The sequence below is a fragment of the Akebia trifoliata genome, chromosome 4, assembly GCF_017979445.1.
Source record: "Akebia trifoliata isolate Shusen 1 chromosome 4, ASM1797944v1, whole genome shotgun sequence".
NCBI lineage: Eukaryota > Viridiplantae > Streptophyta > Magnoliopsida > Ranunculales > Lardizabalaceae > Akebia > Akebia trifoliata.
The window spans coordinates 4,736,433-4,758,473 of record NC_141378.1 but is presented as its reverse complement, the minus strand read 5'-3'; the positions used below and the strand labels follow the sequence as shown (position 1 = coordinate 4,758,473).

At 36.5% G+C, this 22,041-nt stretch overlaps 1 protein-coding gene and 1 non-coding gene across 4 annotated transcripts; both read left to right on the top strand.

Moving 5' to 3' along the window:
- The first annotated feature begins 573 nt into the window (after window positions 1–573).
- Window positions 574–646, top strand: TRNAF-GAA (transfer RNA phenylalanine (anticodon GAA)). The gene has a single exon. It is a non-coding gene; the product is annotated as a tRNA-Phe (tRNA).
- A 1,891-nt stretch (window positions 647–2,537) lies between these two features.
- LOC147403166 (Transducin family protein / WD-40 repeat family protein) lies at window positions 2,538–21,277 on the top strand. 3 transcript variants are annotated; one of them, XM_086438650.1, is made up of 20 exons: window positions 2,538–2,707; window positions 7,837–8,153; window positions 8,257–8,377; window positions 10,691–10,773; window positions 11,333–11,541; window positions 11,636–11,768; window positions 11,900–11,982; window positions 12,392–12,598; window positions 13,523–13,882; window positions 14,592–14,763; window positions 15,124–15,312; window positions 15,696–15,905; window positions 16,020–16,112; window positions 16,826–17,040; window positions 17,343–17,900; window positions 17,983–18,063; window positions 18,186–18,271; window positions 19,327–20,004; window positions 20,569–20,722; window positions 20,817–21,277. In XM_086438650.1, the coding sequence occupies exons 1-20, from the start codon at window positions 2,587–2,589 to the stop codon at window positions 20,899–20,901; spliced, it is 4,155 nt and encodes a 1,384-aa protein (XP_086294776.1). In that variant the 5' UTR covers window positions 2,538–2,586; the 3' UTR covers window positions 20,902–21,277. The 3 variants fall into 3 exon arrangements, with proteins under 3 accessions (XP_086294776.1, XP_086294777.1, XP_086294778.1); XM_086438651.1 differs by having other exon boundaries at window positions 2,539–2,707; window positions 15,696–15,773; XM_086438652.1 differs by lacking the exon at window positions 2,538–2,707 and having other exon boundaries at window positions 8,013–8,153; window positions 8,254–8,377.
- Window positions 21,278–22,041: the final 764 nt, after the last annotated feature.

Here is a 22,041-nt window from a genome sequence, read left to right as displayed (position 1 = left end):
AGTCAACTCAGAAAATATTTGAGTCAATTTGTAAATTTGACCAAATCAGTTTGAGAATGCAACTAGCGAGGTCAGAAACTCGATTTAGTTATTCAGTTGTATAATATTTTTGTGAACATAATAAAATTTATATTTTTTATTTATTTAAAATATAAAAAATAAATCCTTGCAAAGTTGATATATTTTTATTTGACTTGTCCAAGTGTACTTGAATCGACTGAGTGGATATCTGAGTGGGTCTACGGTTTTTAATTTTGAGGGTGTGGGTAACCTTTGAGAGAATGTCATTAGAGGTGGGAAAAATCATTTTATGAAGGGATATGGGAAAACATTTTCCCACCTGGGCCCCAGGGCAGGAAAATGAAGTTTAATAGTCCTTTGTCACCAATGTCTCTTCTATTTATAAAGCTGTCTGAACATAGTAGTGTGGGTGGAGAGACAGGTGCAATATGGCCAGATATCCATGTATCAAGCAACTATAGATACAAAGTCAAAGGTTCGTGAGTCGTGCGGTTCAATTCTATTTGGAAATATATCTATATGTAGCTTAATATTGCACTTTTAATCCATCTAGCGGGGATAGCTCAGTTGGGAGAGCGTCAGACTGAAGATCTGAAGGTCGCGTGTTCGATCCACGCTCACCGCATTTTTGTACTGTCTATTATAATTTTATACTTCTTTTCTCCATGCAATTTTATATTTTATTCATCTTTTCTTGCAATTTTATATTTTATTAAACGCTGGGCCCCCAATCTTTGTGGCCCAAAGACCCCATGACTATCTGGCTCACCCAATAAGGTCGTTTGAAACCGAATTAACTTGGTTTTTTTTAGGGGTGCAACTTGGTTCGGTTTGAAGTCAAATTGGAACATAACTGACATAGGTCGGTTCCTCTTGGTTCCATTTAATAAGAATTAGAATCGAACCAAATTCCATTAGAATCGAACTAACCTAAATCGAACTAAAGTCGGCTTGGTTCTAGGAATTGTCAATATTCTATAAATTGTAATTTTTAATAATAAAAAATAAACATAAATTTTCATAGAATAAATCACTAATCTATCCATAAAAAGTCATTAGTTTATCTATAAAAGATCATTAATCTATGTCCTAACTCCTAAGAGAATTCATAATAGTTATTATATACATATATATTTATTTATTGCATAAGGGTTTAGTTGTCGGTTTGGTTTGGTTCTATACTTGATCCAAGAATCAAACCAAATAGATCAATTCTCTATTTTCGTAACTCAAAATCGAATTTGAACTTGTTCCAAATCAAACCAAACCACCCCAAAGCTATCGATTTGGTTTGATTCTCAATTTGAACTTAATCAAGTTGCACCCATAATTTTTTTTTTTTTTTTTTTTGTGAAATGACGAAGACCATATTTTATGAAGTGGAGTTCTTAAGTATGAATATCCCTTGGGACCACCCTCCTCCTAGTAGAGGGGATTGCATGTGTCTTAAGCATTAGTTGGGTCTTTAAAAGATCTTAACATCACGGTTCCCCATAAAATATTTTTAACTTTAGTTAGGCTATTAATTGGTTTGACATATTGCAAAACAACTTTGAGGTTATGGTTGGAGTTGAGCTTTTATTTTTTATTTTTAAACAAGAGGAGATTATTTTTTAACTAAACAAATAGGATACAATTTTCTCACATTTATTAGTAGAATTGTATGACCAATAATGAAAAATCTGTTCATATTAGGTCATAAAGATTTATCAAATTTCAACCTTGTTTTTGTTATTGATAGCATTTCTAAAATTTGTGGACTTCAAATTTGATCCTAAAACAACTAATCTTTCAAATAGTCTGGTTTCTACTTAAATGAATCTGACATTTTTGGGTAAATATTGATACTTTGAATTTGGCTTCGAATAATCAAGATTTTATTAAACTTGGAAAAAACCAAGATGATTGAGCAAATGATCTCATTCTCAAAGGGAACCAAACAAGAAAATCAACATTAATTGTCTATTTGTTTGACGTGCTGAGTCTTCAGGTGACTTGTCCAATAAGATAATATTGGGAGGAGTCGTGATAATATGACGCCCCCCTCTGATACACACTCACATCATAGAATCATAGATCAATTGTCTCGAGATACAGAAGAAAATATTTATGATTGTACGTATATTGTGAAAATGATCTATGGTTCCGTGACGGAGCGTAGGTGGATGTGTGTCAGAAAATCATTCATTGTTTTTTCAGTTAGGTTGGCTTTTTCGGTTTAATTATTATTATTATTTTAAAAATTTTAACTAATATTTGTAAGTCATGTAAAATAAGTTTATGATTGGATATCTATTAGAGTCACATTTATGATTCCATACAAACATCCACGTCAGCAATATGAGAATCGACGTAAATTTTAATTTGACTTGAGCATTTTCCTATCTATTAATACATTTATATAAAGAATAAACTAATTTTAAAACGTTTGACGAGTCAACTCAGTTATCTGATGCCGATCCGAGGCAAAATACCGGGTTTACCCATCCGATCCCTTTTAAGGAAGCAGAGAAAACGGGCATCAAACACAACCCTGATCCGAGGGGCAGAACAAGTAGAGCAGCCATGGCGAAGAACGAGCAGAGATCATGGAGTTTGCAGAGAGGAGACTACTTGGGAGAGATTTCTGCTCTCTGTTTCCTACACGTTCCTCCTCACATTTCTTCACTTCCTTTTCTCCTTACTGGTTAGTGTTGCTTCTCTCCAATACTGCATTAAAATACTTGGATTTCGAGTTCATTGAGCTTAAAATACTAAATATTCTGTATATATATATATATATATATTTTTTTTTGTAGTTCATTGTTGCTTTGTTTGATTTCTAATTCGTGAAATCTTTAATGCTTGAAGCTAATGGAGACAGACACAGAGAGAAATGTTTGTGTCTGATATTAAACATTAAATAGATACATAAATTACAATATACCAATGAAATACGTTTAAAGGGATTGTGTCATCTCACTTCGAAGTTCGAACTCACTATCATTCTAGTAAAGTCCGATAGAGTTTAACAGGAAGATCGAATGTGAGAAATTATACAGGAATTTGCGGTGATTCGAATAGTAAATTGCAACTGTAGTCGTGTTGTGAATCTTAAAACATGGGTCACAATCTGTATTGTTGAAAGAGAGATTTGAATAATATCGATTGGTACCAAAGTGTACTAATGTTGAAAGAGAGATTCTCTTTATCATTTTGTAGAAATCTTGATATATGTTCTAATATATATATATATTTTTTTCTATAAAAAATGAGAACTTTGTTAGAGAAAAGAAAAAGACAGTTTAAGTGTGCAAACTAGAATATTGATCATGAAGGAAACAACATGTTCTAACAAAGTGTTCCATGAATATAATGAAAATTTTTAGGAAGTTTTGCCAAGTAGACAATTTATGGAACTGTTTATGATGTGCTCTGTCGCAAAGGTCTGTAATCCGGTAGATACCCGAGAATGAACAAATTGAAGTTTGATCGAGGCTTGTGTTGAACACAATGTCCTTAAGACAATTTTGTTCCCACAACTTGGTGCACACGGATCAATAAACAATTGTCTCCCAGGATACAACGATCACACGTGTAGAGGCAGCACTACAATCTACACGTTTAGCGAACCGAACGCTACTGTTTGTACTCTCAAAGAATGCAAATGGAAAAACAGAATGCTAGCATGTTTAAACAGCAAAGAAGAAGAAGAGAAAATTTTTAGTGAATAAAACTGAGGTCGAGATGACCTATTTATAGAAAATTAAGAGACGGAGCTTAAGTTAGAATTCCAAAGAGTAGCTTTAATGGAAGAGATAAGTTGGCGGCAAAAATCGAGGATTAAGTGGCTTAAAGAGGGTGATAATAACACTAAGTTTTTTCATAAGATGGCCAATTATCACAGAAAAAATAATCAAATAGCTAACTTGATGATCAACGGGACTATGGTAGAAGGAGAAGAGGGTATTCGAGAGGGGGTAGTGGGCTACTACAAAGAGCTTTATAGGGAAAGAGAGGACAAGAGACCTCGTCCTGATAATCTCGAATTCAACAAGTTAACTCATGAAGAAAGGGTGAGGTTGGAAAGGCAGATTGGGGAGGATGAAGTGAGATTGGTTGTTGCTTCCATGGGTGGAAACAAAGCACCGGGGCCAGATGGTTTTACAATGGAATTTTTCAAACATTGTTGGGAGATTGTAGCCGAGGATTTCATGAAGGTGGTTTGGGAGTTACAGGAAAAAGATTGTTTAGAGTATGCCCTTAATAATACCTTTGTGGCCTTGATTCCCAAAAGAATGGGGGCGATTGACTTGAATGATTTTAGGCCCATTAGTTTAGTGGGATCGGTGTACAAGATTATCTCCAAGGTGCTGGCAAACAGATTGAAAGAAGTCTTGAAGAATTTAATTGGTCCTGAACAAGGTGCGTTCCTTAGGGGAAGACAAATTCTAGATGGTGTGTTAATGGCTAATGAATGTCTAGATTCTAGGATTAAGGATAAGAAGGTGGGGCTCATAGGAAAAATTGATATGCAAAAAGCTTACGATCATGTGAGTTGGGATTTTTTGGAGTATATGTTAGGTAGGATGGGCTTTGGTGACAAGTGGATTGGGTGGGTGATGAAATGTGTTACTTCGGTTTCTTTTTCTATATTAGTTAATGGGAGTCCGGCAGGATATTTTAAGAGCTCCAGGGGTTTGAGACAGGGTGATCCGTTATCCCCATTTTTATTCCTTATAGTGACAGAAGCTTTTGGGAAATTGTTCAGGAGGGGGGTTGAGATAGGAAGGTTATCCGGTTTTAGAGTTAACAGTGAGGGTCCGTTGATTTCACACTTGCAGTTCGCAGATGACACCTTAGTGTTCTTAGATTCTTCTAGAGAACAAGTTAGAGTCCTTCGGGTTTTATTGTGCTGTTTTGAAGCAATTTCAGGACTTCATGTCAATTTGCAGAAAAGTAAGTTGTTTGGGGTTGGTGAGGTTGTTAACCTGCTAGTCTTAGCAGCTACTTTGGGGTGCAGCAGTGATACGCTTCCTTCTTCCTATTTAGGTTTACCTTTAGGAGCGCCGTATTGTAGTAAAAATATTTGGGAGGGAGTGATCGAGAAAATGGAAAAGAAATTGAGTACTTGGAAGGCAAAGTATCTTTCCAAAGGGGGTAAGGTTACATTGATCAAAAGTACTTTAACGAGTATTCCGATTTACTTCTTATCCCTTTTTTCGTTGCCTAAGTCGGTGGAAGTTAAGATTGAAAGACTCATGAAGAATTTTCTGTGGAATGATAATAACGGTGGTAGAAAGTATCATTTGGTGAATTGGAAAATGGTTTGCACCCCAAAGAAGAATGGAGGCTTGGGGATTAGAGGGCTAAGACTAACAAATAAAGCTCTCTTGGGCAAGTGGCTTTGGCGGTTCGGGGAAGAAAGAGACAACTTGTGGAGGAAGGTGGTTCGGGCTAAATATGGAGAGAAGAGGTTTGGTTGGTATAGTAAGGAGGCTAGAGGAACTTATGGGTGTAGTGTGTGGAGAGGTATTATGAAGGGTGTTGATAAGTTTGATAGGGAGATTAGATTCAAAGTTGGGTTGGGAGACAAGGTTAGATTTTGGGAGGATCTTTGGTGTGGAACTTCATCTCTGTCTATCCAATTTCCATCTTTGTACGCTTGCTCTTTGAAAAAAAATAACACAGTCCAGCAGTGTCTGATTCGAGACGGGAACACGAATTCTTGGGATCTGGGATTTAGGAGGAATTTCAATGATTGGGAATTGACGGAGGTCACATCTCTTCTAGATCTCCTTAATTCGATTCAATTCAGAGAGAACGAGCAGGACAGAAGAGAATGGTTCAAGGCTAAGGATAAGAAATTTTCTGTTAAGTCTTTCTATGATTGTTTGCTTCCGTTGCATGAGGTATCTTTTTCTCCATCTATCATTTGGTCAACTCTTGTTCCTTCTAAGGTGTCTTTCTTTTTATGGCTTGCTTCATTGGGTAGAATCTTAACCTTAGATAATTTGATCTATCGGGGGTGGATTACCCCAAACTTTTGTCATCTTTGTTTGAGGGATGGGGAGTCAACCAACCACATTCTTATTCATTGTTCTTTCGCCCGTATTATTTGGATGTTCTTCTTATCTCGTTTCCAGGTGGATTGGGTTCTTCCATTTTCTATCTTTGGGCTTTTAGAGAGTTGGAGTTTCAATATCTTCTCTGCTAGAAAGAGGCATCTTTGGACTATCCTTCCATTCGCCATTGCTTGGGGTCTTTGGAAAGAGCGTAACAACAGGGTGTTCCATAACAAGGAAAGCTTGCCTCATACGGTGATTTTAGAGACTCTGGGATTTCTTTTCTTCTGGTCAAAGATGAGTAAAGATTTTGAGGGATTGAGCTTCCAAGACTTTATTTTTAATTGGGATATGGTTGTGAACCATAGCCTCCCGTCGGGCGTGTTTTATTTTTTGTATTTTCTCTTTCTTGTTTTTATGGTTTTGTTTTTTGGGGGCTATCTCAGCCTCCTCTTATCCTTTTTCTTTCATTAATAAAATTTATATTTATCAAAAAAAAAAAGAAAATGATATGTGCATGTGTGTCTCTTAGAAAAAGGCATGTGCATGTGTGTTTCTTAGGAGACAACCCAAAGAAATCAAGGGAGGTGTCCCGAACAGGCACCCATGGTGTTCTAATGGACGGTGAGGTGTGTGCTCCTTCAAAAGAAAAAACGGAATTAAGCCCAGCCTAAGCCCAACACGAAAATTAGCAAAAGAGGCCCGTCACGTGAAGCCAAATTGACGAAATTTGCACCTCCCCTGCGCGTGCATCGTGTGCCCGCACACGCATTAAGGATATTTTGGACCAATGGATCAAATCTTTCTTGAGCCCATGGGTCCCTTGTGCGCGTGCGTGGGCTTATCCAAGTCTCTCTCTCATATACACTTACGTGATATAAGAAGTTCTATATAAGAACTAAACAATTTTCTTATTCCTATCCGATGTGGGACTAAAGAGTTTCTCTTATAAACTCAATAATCTTATAAACCACATACAACAAACCATGGCTAATAGGGGTTCTTAGGAACCGATTTTTCATTCACCCATAATGGATTTTTGACAACTTAATACATGAAACTATTATCTTCAATGAGATGAATAAGTTTCCAAGTGGTCCAGCCTCAAAAAACTAATGGGACTCACTTGAATCGTAGCTCAAATATCCCTACTTGGTCACAAAAATCTGGATAAAAAATGCAGATTTTTTTTCCAACAAGGTCTACGACATTACAAATAGTGTTGCCATGTTTACCTTAATTATTCATGAAATTAAAAGTCATGATGAGAGAAAAAGTAGGCAGAAAGAGAAAAAGGTCTTTCATTGGATTAAACTGTCTTAGGAATTTATCCTTTCAATATGGAGTCTTTTGTTCCATTGGTATCAGGTTTTTAGGGAATTTAAAGGGATCTTCTTTGAAGATTTCACAGGTATATGGAATTGGGTTAATATCTTGCATTTGTTGTATTTATCGGCATCCTCGACTGCTTTTTTCGTCTTTCAATATATATATAGGGTTGGGATCAAGAGACGACCTTATTTTGATAGCCTAATTTGGCAACCATTGTCCTCTATGGGTTTACAAGTTGAAGAATCGTTGACTGTTAATTTTTTCTGTTAACTTGTAAAATAATTTTGATGGGGTTGGAAGTTTCGAGCCTCATGTTAACTAAAATGAATTGGACATAGGTTCCTCAAAGTAACTTCTAAATATCAAATTTCCTATTCTTCATCCTCATATATATTTTAAAGACTTAACTATCCTCACTGATTTCCTTTCTTCCTTACAGGAACTGGGTCACAAATACTACTATATGATGTTGAAGCCGGAAAAATATTAAATTCATTTCATGTGTTTGAAGGTATTCGAGTGCATGGAATTTCTTGTAGCTTTATTGATTTAACATGCGCAGGGTCTAGGTCTGGGTCGTACTCAATAGTTGATTTCAAGATTGCTGTGTATGGGGAAAGGAGAGTTAAACTGTTTAGGTTACATTTTCAAATGACATTGGGATGTCAAAATCAATCAAAAGTATGTGCTGAGTTGGTGCTTATACGTTTATTGCCTAAATTTAATCACTGGATTCTGGATGTTCGTTTCTTGAAGGTAGGAATACTTCATATCTTTTTCTACTTTTAGGTCATTTTCTATTGTACACTTAATAAATCTCTCTCTAACAATTCTTAATCTGTTGGTGCTTTGTTAGTAGGAGGATGGCATGTCTTCTGAGTGTGGGGACAACTGTCATCTTGCCATTGGTCTTAGTGACAACTCAGTCTGGCTTTGGGATATTTCAAGGTCTGCTGTGGTTCTTGAAGTAAGATGTCCAGGTTAGTTTTCTCTGATTTTTAATTTTTTTGAACTATATATATATGAACCATACACTTTCTTATCAGGGTGTACGATATGAGGTCCAATCTTGAGGTCACTTCAACATTATTCTCTCTCTCTCTCTCTCTCTCTCTCTCTCTATATATATATATATATAGGGTCCCGTTCGCTGCCTAACGTTTTGCCCAACGGTTTGGCAAACTTATATGACCCGTTCGATCTAACGCGATCTGACGGACGCGATTTAATCTCGGCGGAATAAAAAATTATACATATATTACAGCGCCGTCCCTCAAATATATTAATATTATTAAAAAGCCCTCTTCTCTTTATATCGAACACAGCAGAACAGAGAGTTCGAAGAGAACTCTCTCTCGCTCTCGCTCTCACTCTCTCATTCTCTCTCGCTCTCTCTTTCGTTGCCTCTCTCGCTTAAACCCGATCGTATATATATATATATATATATATATATATATATATATATATATATAGAGAGAGAGAGAGAGAGAGAGAGAGAGAGAGAGAGAGAGAGTACCCAGAACCGCAGGAAGCAAAGTCGCAAGCTTGAACAATGTCAAAGCAGAGATTGAGATCGTTTTTGTTGTTGGTGACTTGGTAGGATTTGAAGAGTAAGTAAGCAGTCCCAAGAGAGCCAGTGTAGAGTGTGAAGTCCCTTACACGTCGCCCACTATGCCCCCATGTCTCCTTCACAATCTAAAACAACAAAAAAACATTGATTGAAACAAAAACACAAACACTTGGTGGCGAACCAAAAAGGAGGATTTTTTTTATGGTTGAGAAGATGTACAATTTGTTTAAGATCCAAAGCTGCCCGTTTGAATTTCTCTGAGATTGATGGGTAGGGTAGAGAGAGGAGCTTCAAGAGAGAATCTCCACTAATTTCTTCGATGAAATCTGGCATTTTGTTGGGGAAGAAACGGTCTGTCATCTTTCTGTTATGGCAGTTGCTTTTCCTTCTCAATTTTTCTTTGTAAAAGAGGTGATTCTCGGACTCTTGAGAGAGAGAGAGAGAGAGAGAGAAGTGGAATAGTGCAAAATGACTAGTACGCCCCTGAAGTGAAGAAGTGTTTCATCCTTCGCTTGCCACGGGTTTAAGCGAGAGAGGCAGCGAGAGTGAGAGAGAGAGAGCGAGAGAGAATGAGAGAGTGAGAGCGAGTGAGAAGAGAGAGAGTGAGAGCGAGTGAGAAGAGAGAGAGCGAGAGAGAGTTCTCTTCGAAGTTTTGTTTCGAGAGTTCTCTTCGAACTCTCTGTTCTGTTGTGTTCGATATAAAGAGAAGAGGGCTTTTTAATAATATTAATATATTTGAGGGACGGCTGTAATATATGTATAATTTTATATTCCGCCGAGATTAAATCGCGTCCGTCAGATCGCGTTAGATCGAACGGGTCATATAAGTTTGCCAAACCGTTGGGCAAAACGTTAGGCAGCGAACGGGACCCATATATATATCCCGTTCACCATCCTACGCTTTACCAAACGTGTTTTGTCCTACATGGGTTAGAAGTTTTGGAATAGGCTGATTTTTGGTGAGGATGATCTCTATGGTGAGGAGATCATCCTCACCAAAAATCAGCCCAGTCCAAAACTTCTAACCCCATAAAAAATGGTTTACAAAAAATGAACGGTCCACGATTTTTCAACTTGTAAATGGGCTGATTTTTGGTGAGGAGGATCTTCTAATCGTAGAGATCATGCTCACCAAAAATCAGCCCATTCCAAAACTTCTAACCCATGTAGGACAAAACACGTTTGGTAAAGCGTAGGGTAAAGTGTAGGGTGTTGAACATTTCCTATATATATATTGGGATCTGACTGTTGGATTTCATGTTTATACGGTTGAGGTCATGTGTTTTCTCAGAATTGATGCATATATAGATCACGTCCTTCCGATTGGTAAGGATCAGAGTTGGCAAATGAAATTTGGGAAGCTGACATAAGGTTTGCGAATGCAAACAATGATATTGATGTCCCTTTTTTTTCCAAACCTATTTCTTAAAATTTGCGATTTTGTTAGGTTTCTAGTCAATTTTCCAATTAAATCTTGAATGCAAATAGCATTTTTTTTTTGTTTGTTTAGAAATGGGAAGTCCCTTCTGTTTATGTCTCACATGTGGAACACACATTCCACATACTAAAACCATTTTTACATGATGACGGGATCAAGCTTTTGGTTTCACATTCACTATTATTTTTAGTGAATCTTCTCGGGCTTGAACAGAAATTCCTTAACTATATTATTTTTTTCCTGACATATTATCATATTGACATTTCATGTCCTTTTCTACTACAGAGGTGACCCTCCTTTACTCAATGCGGTTATGGGGTAGCAACATAAAGACCCTCCATGTAGCATCTGGTACTATCTATAACGAGGTAGCTTATCTTTCCACATAGTGCCTATTTTAGATTTCTTCTGCTTTCAATCTTGTTTGTATCTTTTAAGTGCACAAAATTAACCCCATGAAATTATAGATTCATCACCGACTGAAATGGACATTTTTCTTTTTTTTAATCTGTATGTCAAAAGGTCCAATAAATTTGAGTCAGTAGATAGTTATGGAAGAAGAAATCTAAGGTTCTTGCTGAGTAGCACATAAGGTCACTCCACCAATGACATAGTGGTTGTGACTGAACGTTCTATGAGTCTCACTAAGGATATCCCTTAAGCAGAAATTATTTGGAAAGGATAGTTCTAAACATCTAATAAGTTGACTGTATCTCTGGAAAAGTTTCGTATAATTTTATTAAGGAAGAGGGACAACCGTTGTGTTTTATTATGTATATTTTCATTGTTCATTCTTTTACCTTTCTGTTTTGCCAGTTAGAGTGGCTTGTGATACTTATCCTCTTGTTGGAACTTGAAACTTGGAAACATTGTCTAGACTCGAAGGAGACTTACACGATTTCTTGAAAATATATTGGATTTTGGCAGGTCATTGTTTGGAAGTTGGTTCCATCTTCTACAAGCTCAGTGGAAGATTCTGAGAACCCTGTTGGATCATTCATCAACAATACCGAGCTTCGTGATAACCAATATGAGGCTGTCTATTTGAGTAGACTTTCTGGACATGAAGGTTCAATCTTCCGCATCGCATGGTCTCCCGATGGATCAAAATTGATGTCTGTCTCTGATGATCGTAGGTGGGTAAGCTGCCTAAATCCTTCTTCCACTATTCATGTTTTTCCTTAGACTAGAAGACTATGTGGTAATGCTTTTTAATTGCATCAATTACAGTGCTCGAGTCTGGACGATTAATACCAAGTGTAAAGATGCTGCTAATCCAGGGGGGGTTGTGGGCCCTGAGTCAGTGGGCCTCACACTATTTGGCCATGATGCTAGGATTTGGGATTGTTATATCTCGGATTCTGTAAGTTTTTTTTTTTAAATTTTCATGTGCATTTACTGGTTACTGGTTGCTTCTCTAAGTACACGTACGGTTTTGTTGGTGCTGTGTTTTGCAACTAGCTCTATTTTTTTTATTTATGAAACTGTTCTTAGCTTATTGTCACGGCTGGAGAGGATTGTACATGCCGTGTGTGGGGAATGGATGGGAAACAGCTTATGACAGTCAAGGAACACACGTAAGTTGCGCAATCAAATTCTTAATAGTTGAACGTTTGTGGGGCATCTTTAATTGTTCATAGTTTCACTCTCCCTTGTTCTGTACTTTAAAAAAAAAAGGAAAAAAGTTCCCACTATGTATGTCAGTTCCCAACTGTATGGTAGATTTCCAGTTATATTATATTTATTACTGGGGCAGTGACAAACTTATCCATTTCCTCTATTAGTCTTTCTACTTTCTTGTACAACATACTTCATAAAGTTCTAGGTTTTAACCAATAGGGTTATGGGTGTTGCACTTGCTCTACTCCCAAGTCCAAAGGGACATATCTGTGTCACATTTGGTATAGGTGTCATATCCATGTTGATTAGGGCTAACATGGGACAGATATTTACTGAAACCACTGTCTCGCATTTGTGACTGCACAGAGGGAGAGGCATATGGCGATGTGCGTATGATCCAAGCTCTTCACTTCTCATCACTGCTGGTTTCGACTCTGCAATCAAGGTGCATCTGCTGGACACTATGAGGGGCTTAATTGAACAGAATGGGGTGGTAAAAGAGTTCAAGCAGAGGACAGAGATCTTTACTCTCTCTACCCCAAATTTGCCTGATCAGCTTGGACTCATGGACAGGTACACTGTTAAAATTTGAAACTTTTTCTATGAAGCCTACTTATTTTTCTGGTTCACACTAGTTATTTCCACTTCTGCAGTCAACAGAGATATCGATACTTTTATTTCTAGGATCATTGGCTCTGTAAACTTTTATCGGTTATCTAGGGTCTTAGAGCGAGGCTCTCAAAGAAGGTCTTAGGCTTTAAGGATACGCCAGTTTGCCTTAGTGGCTTTTTATCTTATTCCAATAGGTGTTGAAAAAACTTACCCCTTAGGGAAGGCACACACCTTATCAGTAGCTTTTGAATAAGATGTGTAGTTTTTTTTTTTTTGGTATTGTTCCTAATATTTTTCTATAATTATAAAGTTACCTGTCATTAATTTAATTTACGCAAAAGGTCCTTACAAGCCCTAGTTGGTTTGCAACTCTAGCAATCTCCATCTTTTTCTTCCCTATTTCTATGTTCCTCTCTTTATGCTGACCCAACTCTCATGCTTCTTTCTTCTACTCCTAGTATAGTGTGGTGCATTTTTCGTTAAGAGTGGTTTTTACACTTTGAGGGATGAGGGATTAAAAATTGGAAAGTTGGAAGGATGAAACTATTTTGACATGGCCCAGTTTTAATTTGCTTCTGATTAGTTTGGATAATAGATTTGGAAATTAAACTTTCGAATGTGAAATTGTGAATTATTTTAAATTTCCTTGTAAGATTTTTCTATGATTTTCTCTTTTAGTTGACGTTTTGCTTTAGGATGTATATTTGTCTTTTTATATATTCAAAATGTGCTTGATTCTAAGGCTTATACCTTAGGCGCTTTCGCCTCGCTTCACTTTACACCATACATAATGAGTATTTAGATATCTCCATCTTAGATTTGCTCACATTGCTGCAAGTTTCAATACTAATTTAAGGTTGTTTGATTGGCTGGGAGTTTTTACAGCAAAAGTGAATACGTACGTTGCCTGCATTTCACTCGGGAAGATACTCTTTATGTTGCTACTAACCATGGATACCTGCACCATGTCAAACTGCCGGGTACTGGGGATGTAAAATGGACCGAACTTATCAGTATCAGTGAAGAAGTCCCTATTATTTGTATGGATGTATTGTCTGCAAACCTATCTGATCTCTCCACAGATGTAGAGGATTGGATTGTGATGGGAGATGGTAAAGGAAATGTGACAGTTGTTAGCGTTGTTGCTGGTGTTTGTACTCCTAAAGTAGGCCTCACCTTTACTTGGTCAGCTGGAATGGAGAGACAACTTCTGGGAATTTATTGGTGCAAGTCATTGGGCTGTAGGTAATGACGATTAGATACCCCACTCCCTGTTTTTTATGAGTATAGTACCCTGTAATTAGGGATGCAACTTGGTTCGGATTGGTTTGGTTCAGGGCGAAATAGCAACCAAAGTGACAGGTCAGTTCCACTAAATAAGAACCAAAACCAAACCGAATCACCATTAGAACCGAACTAGGGTCGGTTTGTTTCGGTTCAGTTTTATGGGTTGCCAATATCTTATAAACTTGATGGAATCTAACTTAGTTTTAATAAAAAAAAAATAATAATAAAAATGAATTTCATATGACAAGTCACTAATCTTTCCATAAAAAAGTCATTAATCTATGTCCTCACTCCTAAAATAATTCATAATAAATTAATATATATTTATTTATTATATAAGGGTTCAGTTTTCGGTTTGACTCAGTTCTATACAAGCCTTGAAGTGAGAACCGAACCGAATTGATCGGTTCTACATTTCCTTAACCCAGAACCAAACCAAACCAGCCCAAAGCTATTGGTTTGGTTTGGTTCAGTTCTCGGTTTGAAGTGGCCCAAGTTGCACCCCTACCTGTAATGTTGATTCACCTTTGCAACCTGTCATTCTATTTTTGGTAGACCATCCTTGATGTATACCTGGCATATTCCTTGATCTCCCTCTGTTGTGGTTTTGGAGAGGTAAAGGTAGTCAAAAGCTTCTGATAAATCTCTGGTGTTTTCCATCTTGCAGCCACATCTTCACTGCTGATCCTAGAGGGATATTGAAACTATGGAGGAGAAATGATCCTTTACTAGTTGGCTCTGAAAGCACTAGTGTGAATCACAAAGCATCCCTGATTGCTGAGTTTACGTCTTGTTTTGGAACACGGATACTGTGTTTGGACGCATCAATTGATGAACAGGTAACTGATTTTCATCATTTTGTATTTTGCATTATTCCTATTCTTTATGGATCTTGTGTCCAAGATGAACTATGGTTTCTTACTTTATTAGAATGAAGATTGCTGAATGGATTTAAGATGGGTTCTTAGTAGAACATCCATGAATTAAGACCTATCAAAAAAAAAAAACATGAAAGAAGAGAGTATGAAACTTATCAATTTTTTTTCTATTTAAAACATAAATATCAATTCTTTGATGTCCAAGGTCATAAATTTAGAGAATTCAGGTTTAGGATCCCTTTTTTAGCAAGAGCTGACTATGTAACTGGAAAATTGGTTTTATATGTTATTTTAAATTGATAACTTATTAACTTCTTACAGTTGCTGGTATGTGGAGATCAACGTGGTAATCTTATCTTGTTCCCTTTGTCAAGGGACCTACTGGCTACTCCAGTTGCATCAGAAGTGAAGATCTCTCCATTGAATTATTTTAAAGGAGCCCATGGGATATCAAGCGTGACCAGCACTTCAATAGCTAGATTAAGTTTCAATCAACTTGAAATACGCACAGTAAGGCCTAACTTCATTCTTTTTCGAGATACCAAGAACTAGCCTCAATATTATTCTCAAGAATATTTTTGGGAAGCAAAATTCTTTGGGAGATTTTCAACTTGTTTTCTTTTCCTTTTTTGTCGTATGATCAGCAATTCTCAATATTTGGAAAAGAGAAGTATATGTTAAAAAAGCTTAAATGATTTATTTTTAATGGCCATCAGTATAGTTTCATTGTTTTTTGTGAATTATGGAAGAAGAATTGCAATTTATTATGAGAGACTGTTTTCAACAATTTTGAAAATAAAGAAATATTATGACTTTAAATTTGCCACTTTTAATAAAATGAAGAAGAAGGTTTTCCACACATTAATTCTTTTATGGTTTCACTTCTTGCCTAGACTGGAGGAGATGGGTGTACATGCTGTTTTAAGTATGACGGGAATTGGAGAAGTTTGGAATTTACAGGGATGAAACAGGTGAAAGAATTAAGTTTAATTCAATCTGTCTCGGCTGATGCCAATTCTGATGAAGACCTAGCATGTAATAATTATGCAATAGGTTTTGCCTCTGCTGATTTTATTATATGGAATGTACTGAATGAAATAAAGGTACTCTTCTTGTGTCCATTACATTTCAGAAGTATTTTTCGTGCAAACTGATAATGTATGTTGCATCTTTTATTAATTTGATGTCCAGTTTTGAAAGTCTGCCTATTGGAGCAGGTTGTACAAGTTCCGTGTGGTGGATGGCGGCGTCCTCATTCTTTTTATCTTGGTGATGTACCAGAGAATAGGAACTGCTTTGCATTTGTCAAGGTGTGCATCTGAATGATTTGCTAGTAAGAACAGCATGGTCCTGCCTAACCTCTTTCACCTACTATAGACATCAGCCAAAAAACAAAGGAAAGGAAATTTGATACATAAGCTTTTGAGTAGGGGTGCAACGTGGTTTGGTTTGGGGTCAAATTGGAACCAAAACGAGATAAGCTGATTCCACTAAATAAGAATCAAGAACCGAACCGAAAAGCCAATAGAACCAACCCAGACCAAACTAAGGTCGGTTTGGTTTGGTTCTATGGATTGCCAGTATTCTATAAAGCTACTTGGATATAGCATATTTTAAATTAAAATATGTATATAATGAACATAAAGTATCATACAAAAAATCATTCACCTGTCCATAAAAAAGGTCATTAATTTATCCATAGAAAAAAATCATTAATCTATGTCCTAACTTCTAAAATAATTCATAATAAATTAATATATGTTTATTTATTACATGAGGGTTTGGTTCTTACAAGCCTTGAACCTAGAAGTGAACCAAATTCGGTTCTCCATTTTCTTAACCCAGAACCGAACGGCAACTTGTTCCAAACCGAACCAAACCAGCCCAAAGCTATCGGTTTGGCTCGGTTTTCGATTTGAACCGGACCTTGTTGATAATACAATCTGTCATTTGTTTCATTATTAATGTCATTACTAGCACACCAACCTATTTACCTGCACTTATACCTTATTTTATCTTTCAGGATCATGCCATTCATATTCATAGACTTTGGATACCTGATAGTGAGAGAAAGCTATTTCCTCGTGTTCTGCATATGCAATATCATGGGAGAGAGATACATTCACTGTGTTTTGTATCTGACGGATCACAATTAAATACAAATGGAAATGGTAGTCCGTTTAATAGCTTAAGCTGCATTGCAACAGGATGTGAAGATGGAACTGTGAGATTGTCAAGGTATGGCTATATTTCATTGCCACCTTAAAAACTCACTTCTACCAGTAGAGAAACTAGAAAGCTACGAACAGCTTGTTTTTTTTAGCAATTTTATTTTTAGGGTAGTTAGCTGTGTGTTTGAGTTTTCATTTGTTGGTGTTGGGTGTGTGTACTTATTTTTGGGTGGCCATCTCGACCTTCCTTTTTAATAAATTAATCTTTACTTATCGAAAAAAAAAAAATGTTGGGCCAAACTTTGCTTTAGTTGCAAGTTCGAATGACGATCTAAAGATGACAAACTGATACAACAATGCTTGATATAGGTATGCTCATGACTCCGAGAATTGGTTTTCATCAAAGTTGCTGGGTGAACATGTTGGTGGATCAGCTGTGAGGTCAATATGTTTTGTGTCCAAGACATACAAAACCATAGCAGATCAGACCTGCATTTTAAAATGTGATGCTGCTTCAGATGACAGAGACAATCAATGCTTACTCATTTCGGTTGGTGCAAAACAGGTCTTAACAACTTGGCTTCTTCAAAATAATAGGTTGAGAAACAAAAAAGAAGCACATGTTGATAGGGGCCTTCTAAGAACTGAAAATATTTCTACTCCACCAAGAGTACCCTCGTCGATGTCATTCCAATGGCTTTCCACTGATATGCCATCAAAGTTCTCCAGTACTAACAAATCACTGGAAAACACAAAGAAAAATATTGGAGGAGAGAGTGCGTCTAATATGGGAACTGGTTCAACATCTAGATCACATTTTACCAAAAACAGTCAGTTTGAACCCAAGTCTGGCTCTGTGGATAAAAGTGAAAATGACTGGAGGTACCTGGCTGTCACTGCCTTTCTTGTCAGAGGTGCTGATTGCAGGTCTGATGTTACAACTTTACTTCTTGAGCCTATTTTGCTCCTATGCTCTTTTTACCAAAAATTTCCTGTTTTCTCATATCAGGTCCACTGTCTGCTTCATTGTGGTCTCTTGTTCGGATGCCACACTGACATTACGGGCTCTTCTTTTGCCCTATCGGCTCTGGTGGGTATACATGTGGCAGTTTATTCCATTCTTGGTCTAACTCTCATGACGTCTTTTCCCCTTATCTGCTTCCTGGTGGTTTCCTTTATTCTTTTTTTTTTTCTGTCTCTTATGTTTTGCAGGTTTGATGTTGCCTTATTGGTTCCCCAAACATCACCAGTTTTGGCATTGCAGCATGTCATTTTACCTATTTGTGGCCCCTCTAAATGTGAGTTTCATGTTAGTTGAACTCTTCAGACAACCTGCAATGCATGATGATAATGTTTTACTTCGGTTTCATTGAAGGGAGGCAAGCTTTGCCACTCCCTTTGTATATTTTTTTTAATTTTAAAATTTTCATCTATCAAAAAAAAGAAAAAAAGAAAAAAGATACCTATCCTTTTTTTAAAGAAACTTTGTGATAACTAATGACCTAAGTAATTAAATAATCATGTTTAATTGTGTCCAAGGGATATTAATGATACACTTTGTGGTCTATAATATCTCAATAGTGATGAGTCACACTGTTGAAGAAAGGATACACTTTGTGGTCTATAATATCTAAATAGTGATGAGACACACTGAGACTTCAGCAAGGAGGAACCAAAAAAGAGTCTTAGAATGCTTTGGTTGGTCCCATTCATTTATAGCAGTGCTTACCTCATTATAAAACAAAAACTACTATTACAATTGTAGAATTTCACATTTGAAAGTTTGATATTCATGCCCAGATCCCAAACTTATCAAAATCAAATTAAAATTGAGCCACATTAATAGTTTTGTAATTCCAACTTTCCAAGTTTTCAATCCCTCAATAAGGTGCCACCTCAGTGAGTTGGTAAAGTCTGTGTGTCAATGCCACGGACCTGGGATAGAAACCATGCCTTCACGCTTAAACCAATTTTAAAAAATAGAAAGGCCTTTTATTCCCTAAAAAAAATGCAACAGCTAATCTGTGGTAATTACTCTAACAAGAAAAAGTATAGCACCACTCTAAGACTCGATGAAATGGAGGTGTGGGTTTGGCAGAGAAATAGAAACAAAACAGAAAAATATTGGAAGAAGAAGAATAAGAGCCAGGGATTCCTAGAGTTGTAAAAATAATGGTCTCTCACTTTGTTTTCATTATGTCTGAGATATTATATTTGCAGTTTCCGAGTTAGATTTTTCTCACAATTTTGGTGAAAAAAATAAAATCACAAGGACATATACTAAATATTAGCATCTCATTGCTGTCTATTGATTTTACCAGAATTATTAATTCGTCATAAATCTGATTCACAGATAACCTCCAGACCGGAGCTGCGTACATTGTAATTAGCGGATCTACAGACGGAAACATTACCTTCTGGGATCTGACTGAAAGTGTTGAAGGTTTTATGCAATGTGTCTCTAAGCTTCAACCAGAAAAATATATTGACTGTCAGAAACGACCACGGACAGGAAGAGGAAGCCAGGGCGGTCGATGGTGGCGATCATTAAGTAATGGGTCCTCTAAAACAAATCCGAGAGGAACTACGCGCACATTGAAGGCCTCAGAGGTTTTAAATGACCATACATTTGATCATGCAGACTGTGTAGCCTCATCAAAATTGAGATTTGATAATTCAATGTCTGAAATTTTGGAAGTACAACCATTTCATATTCTGAATAATGCCCACCAATCTGGTGTCAATTGCCTTCACGTTTCAAATATGAGGAATTGTGAGAATCCTGAGTCTGCATTTGTTTTTTGTGTTGTAAGTGGAGGAGATGATCAAGCACTCCACTGTCTTACGTTCCATTTGGCACTACAATCGGTAGACGACAATTCTGAGAATGAAAAACTTTATGATATTGCAAGCCATATCAAAGAATTGGGAAATACAAGGAATCTTTCTAATTCATGTGGGAACAAAGGCTGTAGAATCAGATTCCTATCTTGTTATAGAATTGCTTCAGCTCACAGCTCTGCCCTAAAAGGTAATAGACAATTACTTTTGCTCATTGTGATTAAATTACCTTAAAAATCAATTTTATTGGATGTTCCTTCTTTTCTAGACTGAAGAAAGTTTAAGAAGGATTTTTTTTTCTTATGTCATTCACCAGTCTTAAAAAGTCTTTTCTGTTTCAACATAACATTTTCACAGCAGTTTGGTGTGACCTGCTGATCACTTGAAAACCTTTAATGTTAAAAGTTGAACATTAACTTTATCACAAATATCCATTATTTTCTAAAAAATTCAACTTATAGCAAAACTATTTGGAGATGGAGAACATAAGTTTTGTGCAGATGCATAATACTCTAAAGGTTTCCAATTTATAAGTTTTGTGAAGACGGATCTCAACCCTTTTAATGTATAATACTCTAAAGGTTTCCAATTTATTTTATTTTATTTGAGTTTCCCAACTCTCTTGAGATTTACTTGAAAGAACACAAGAAAAACCAAAAATTTGGAATCTAATAAACAAATTCCACCACCAAGAAATTCCAGAGATATTTGTAATCATCAACCGGGTTGTCACTTTTAGTGCTCTCTTTTGAAGGTGTTTGGACAGATGGAACTTGGGCATTTACTACTGGTCTTGATCAGCGAGTCAGGTGTTGGCATCTCGATGAAGAAGGTAAACTTACTGAGCATGCCCATTTGGTCATTAGTGTGCCAGAACCAGAAACGCTGAATGCCAGACCTTTTGGCAGGTGAGCTGAAACAACCAATAATACAATTTCATCCTTGACACTATATGGAGTTGTTAACAATCATGTTCGGGTCTTCTTTTTTGATTAAATCCAGACACCAATATCAGATTGCAGTAGCTGGAAGGGGGATGCAAATGGTTACATTCTCTGCATCTTGTGATATGGACAGTAGCAACTGAAATGGGTTCCGTGCATGTGAATTTTCAAATTTCGCAACATGGTAAGTATTCATTTATGCTTCAGCTGATTTTTCTAATGTTATTTATGAGGAAATCTAGGGTTTCGGTTCGGTAGACGGTGAGAATGATATACAAATGGCATATTGGTACACATGGTCCGACTGTATGGGGATGAAACCTACCATATGATGGACCAAGGAAACTAGTGATAGTTAATACTAATCAACCAGGGAACATTACTTTATATTTTAAACATTATCATGACCTAGTGCATAAAAGTACTTCTGAAAGAGGGGATTGTAAGTTTTGTTGTTGAGATATATCTATTTCTAAATAGTTTTGTTATTCCTCAATTTGAAATTAGATGTTATTCAAAGTTTGAACTTTCATAGTTATAATTGTAGCTGGGGTAAAGAAAATGACCATGAATACACATTGTACTGTCACCTCTAGATTGCTATTTCATAGGTCTGACTCATGAGCTGAGGTATCATTAACAGCAAAACATGACACAGTAGACGGATCAAGTTTTTTCCAGATATGTGATGCATATTGTAACGAAATGATCCTGTTAGAGGAGATTTCATTTATCAAGATTTGCAAAAAATGATCAAATATAGGAAAAACCCTTATAAATAGAGGCCTGACCGAAGCAAGTATAAATTTCTTAAAAATAATAATAAGGAACTGACTATGTGCAGATTACAGGTTGAGCATTGCACCCTTACCTTAAAAGAAATAAATCTATTTTTGGATTTTATTTTTTTATTTTTAAGATCCCTTCTGATTGCACCTCACATAGAAAAAAACAAAGTCTCTTCAATGAAGAAATCTCTCCCTCTCTCTCTCTCCAAAATTTCTTCTCTTCCTCCAATGATCTGTTTTTTATTCAGAGTCTATATATTCCCTTCACCATTTGAGCGATAAATTGATTAAGAGAGACAGAGAGATGGTTGGGGTGACTTTATCCTTGATGGTTAAGTTCGCCTTCTTCCCATCCAATCCCCCTTCTTTGAAAAATAAAAAAATGGGTGTTTTCAATTTTTTTTTTATATAGGAAATTGGTTGAAAATAAATTTTATTTATTTTTGGCTATTTTTAGTAATAGATTAAATTTTGTTAAACATCTGGGGTTGAATG

Coding starts and splice junctions, on each gene's coding strand:
- LOC147403166 (XM_086438650.1), top strand. CDS start 2,587: ATGGCGAAGAACGAGCAGAGATCATGGAGTTTGCAGAGAGGAGACTAC. Junction 8,154..8,256: donor TGGATGTTCGTTTCTTGAAG/GTAGGAATACTT, acceptor CTTTGTTAGTAG/GAGGATGGCATGTCTTCTGA. Junction 20,005..20,568: donor TCACAGCTCTGCCCTAAAAG/GTAATAGACAAT, acceptor TCTCTTTTGAAG/GTGTTTGGACAGATGGAACT.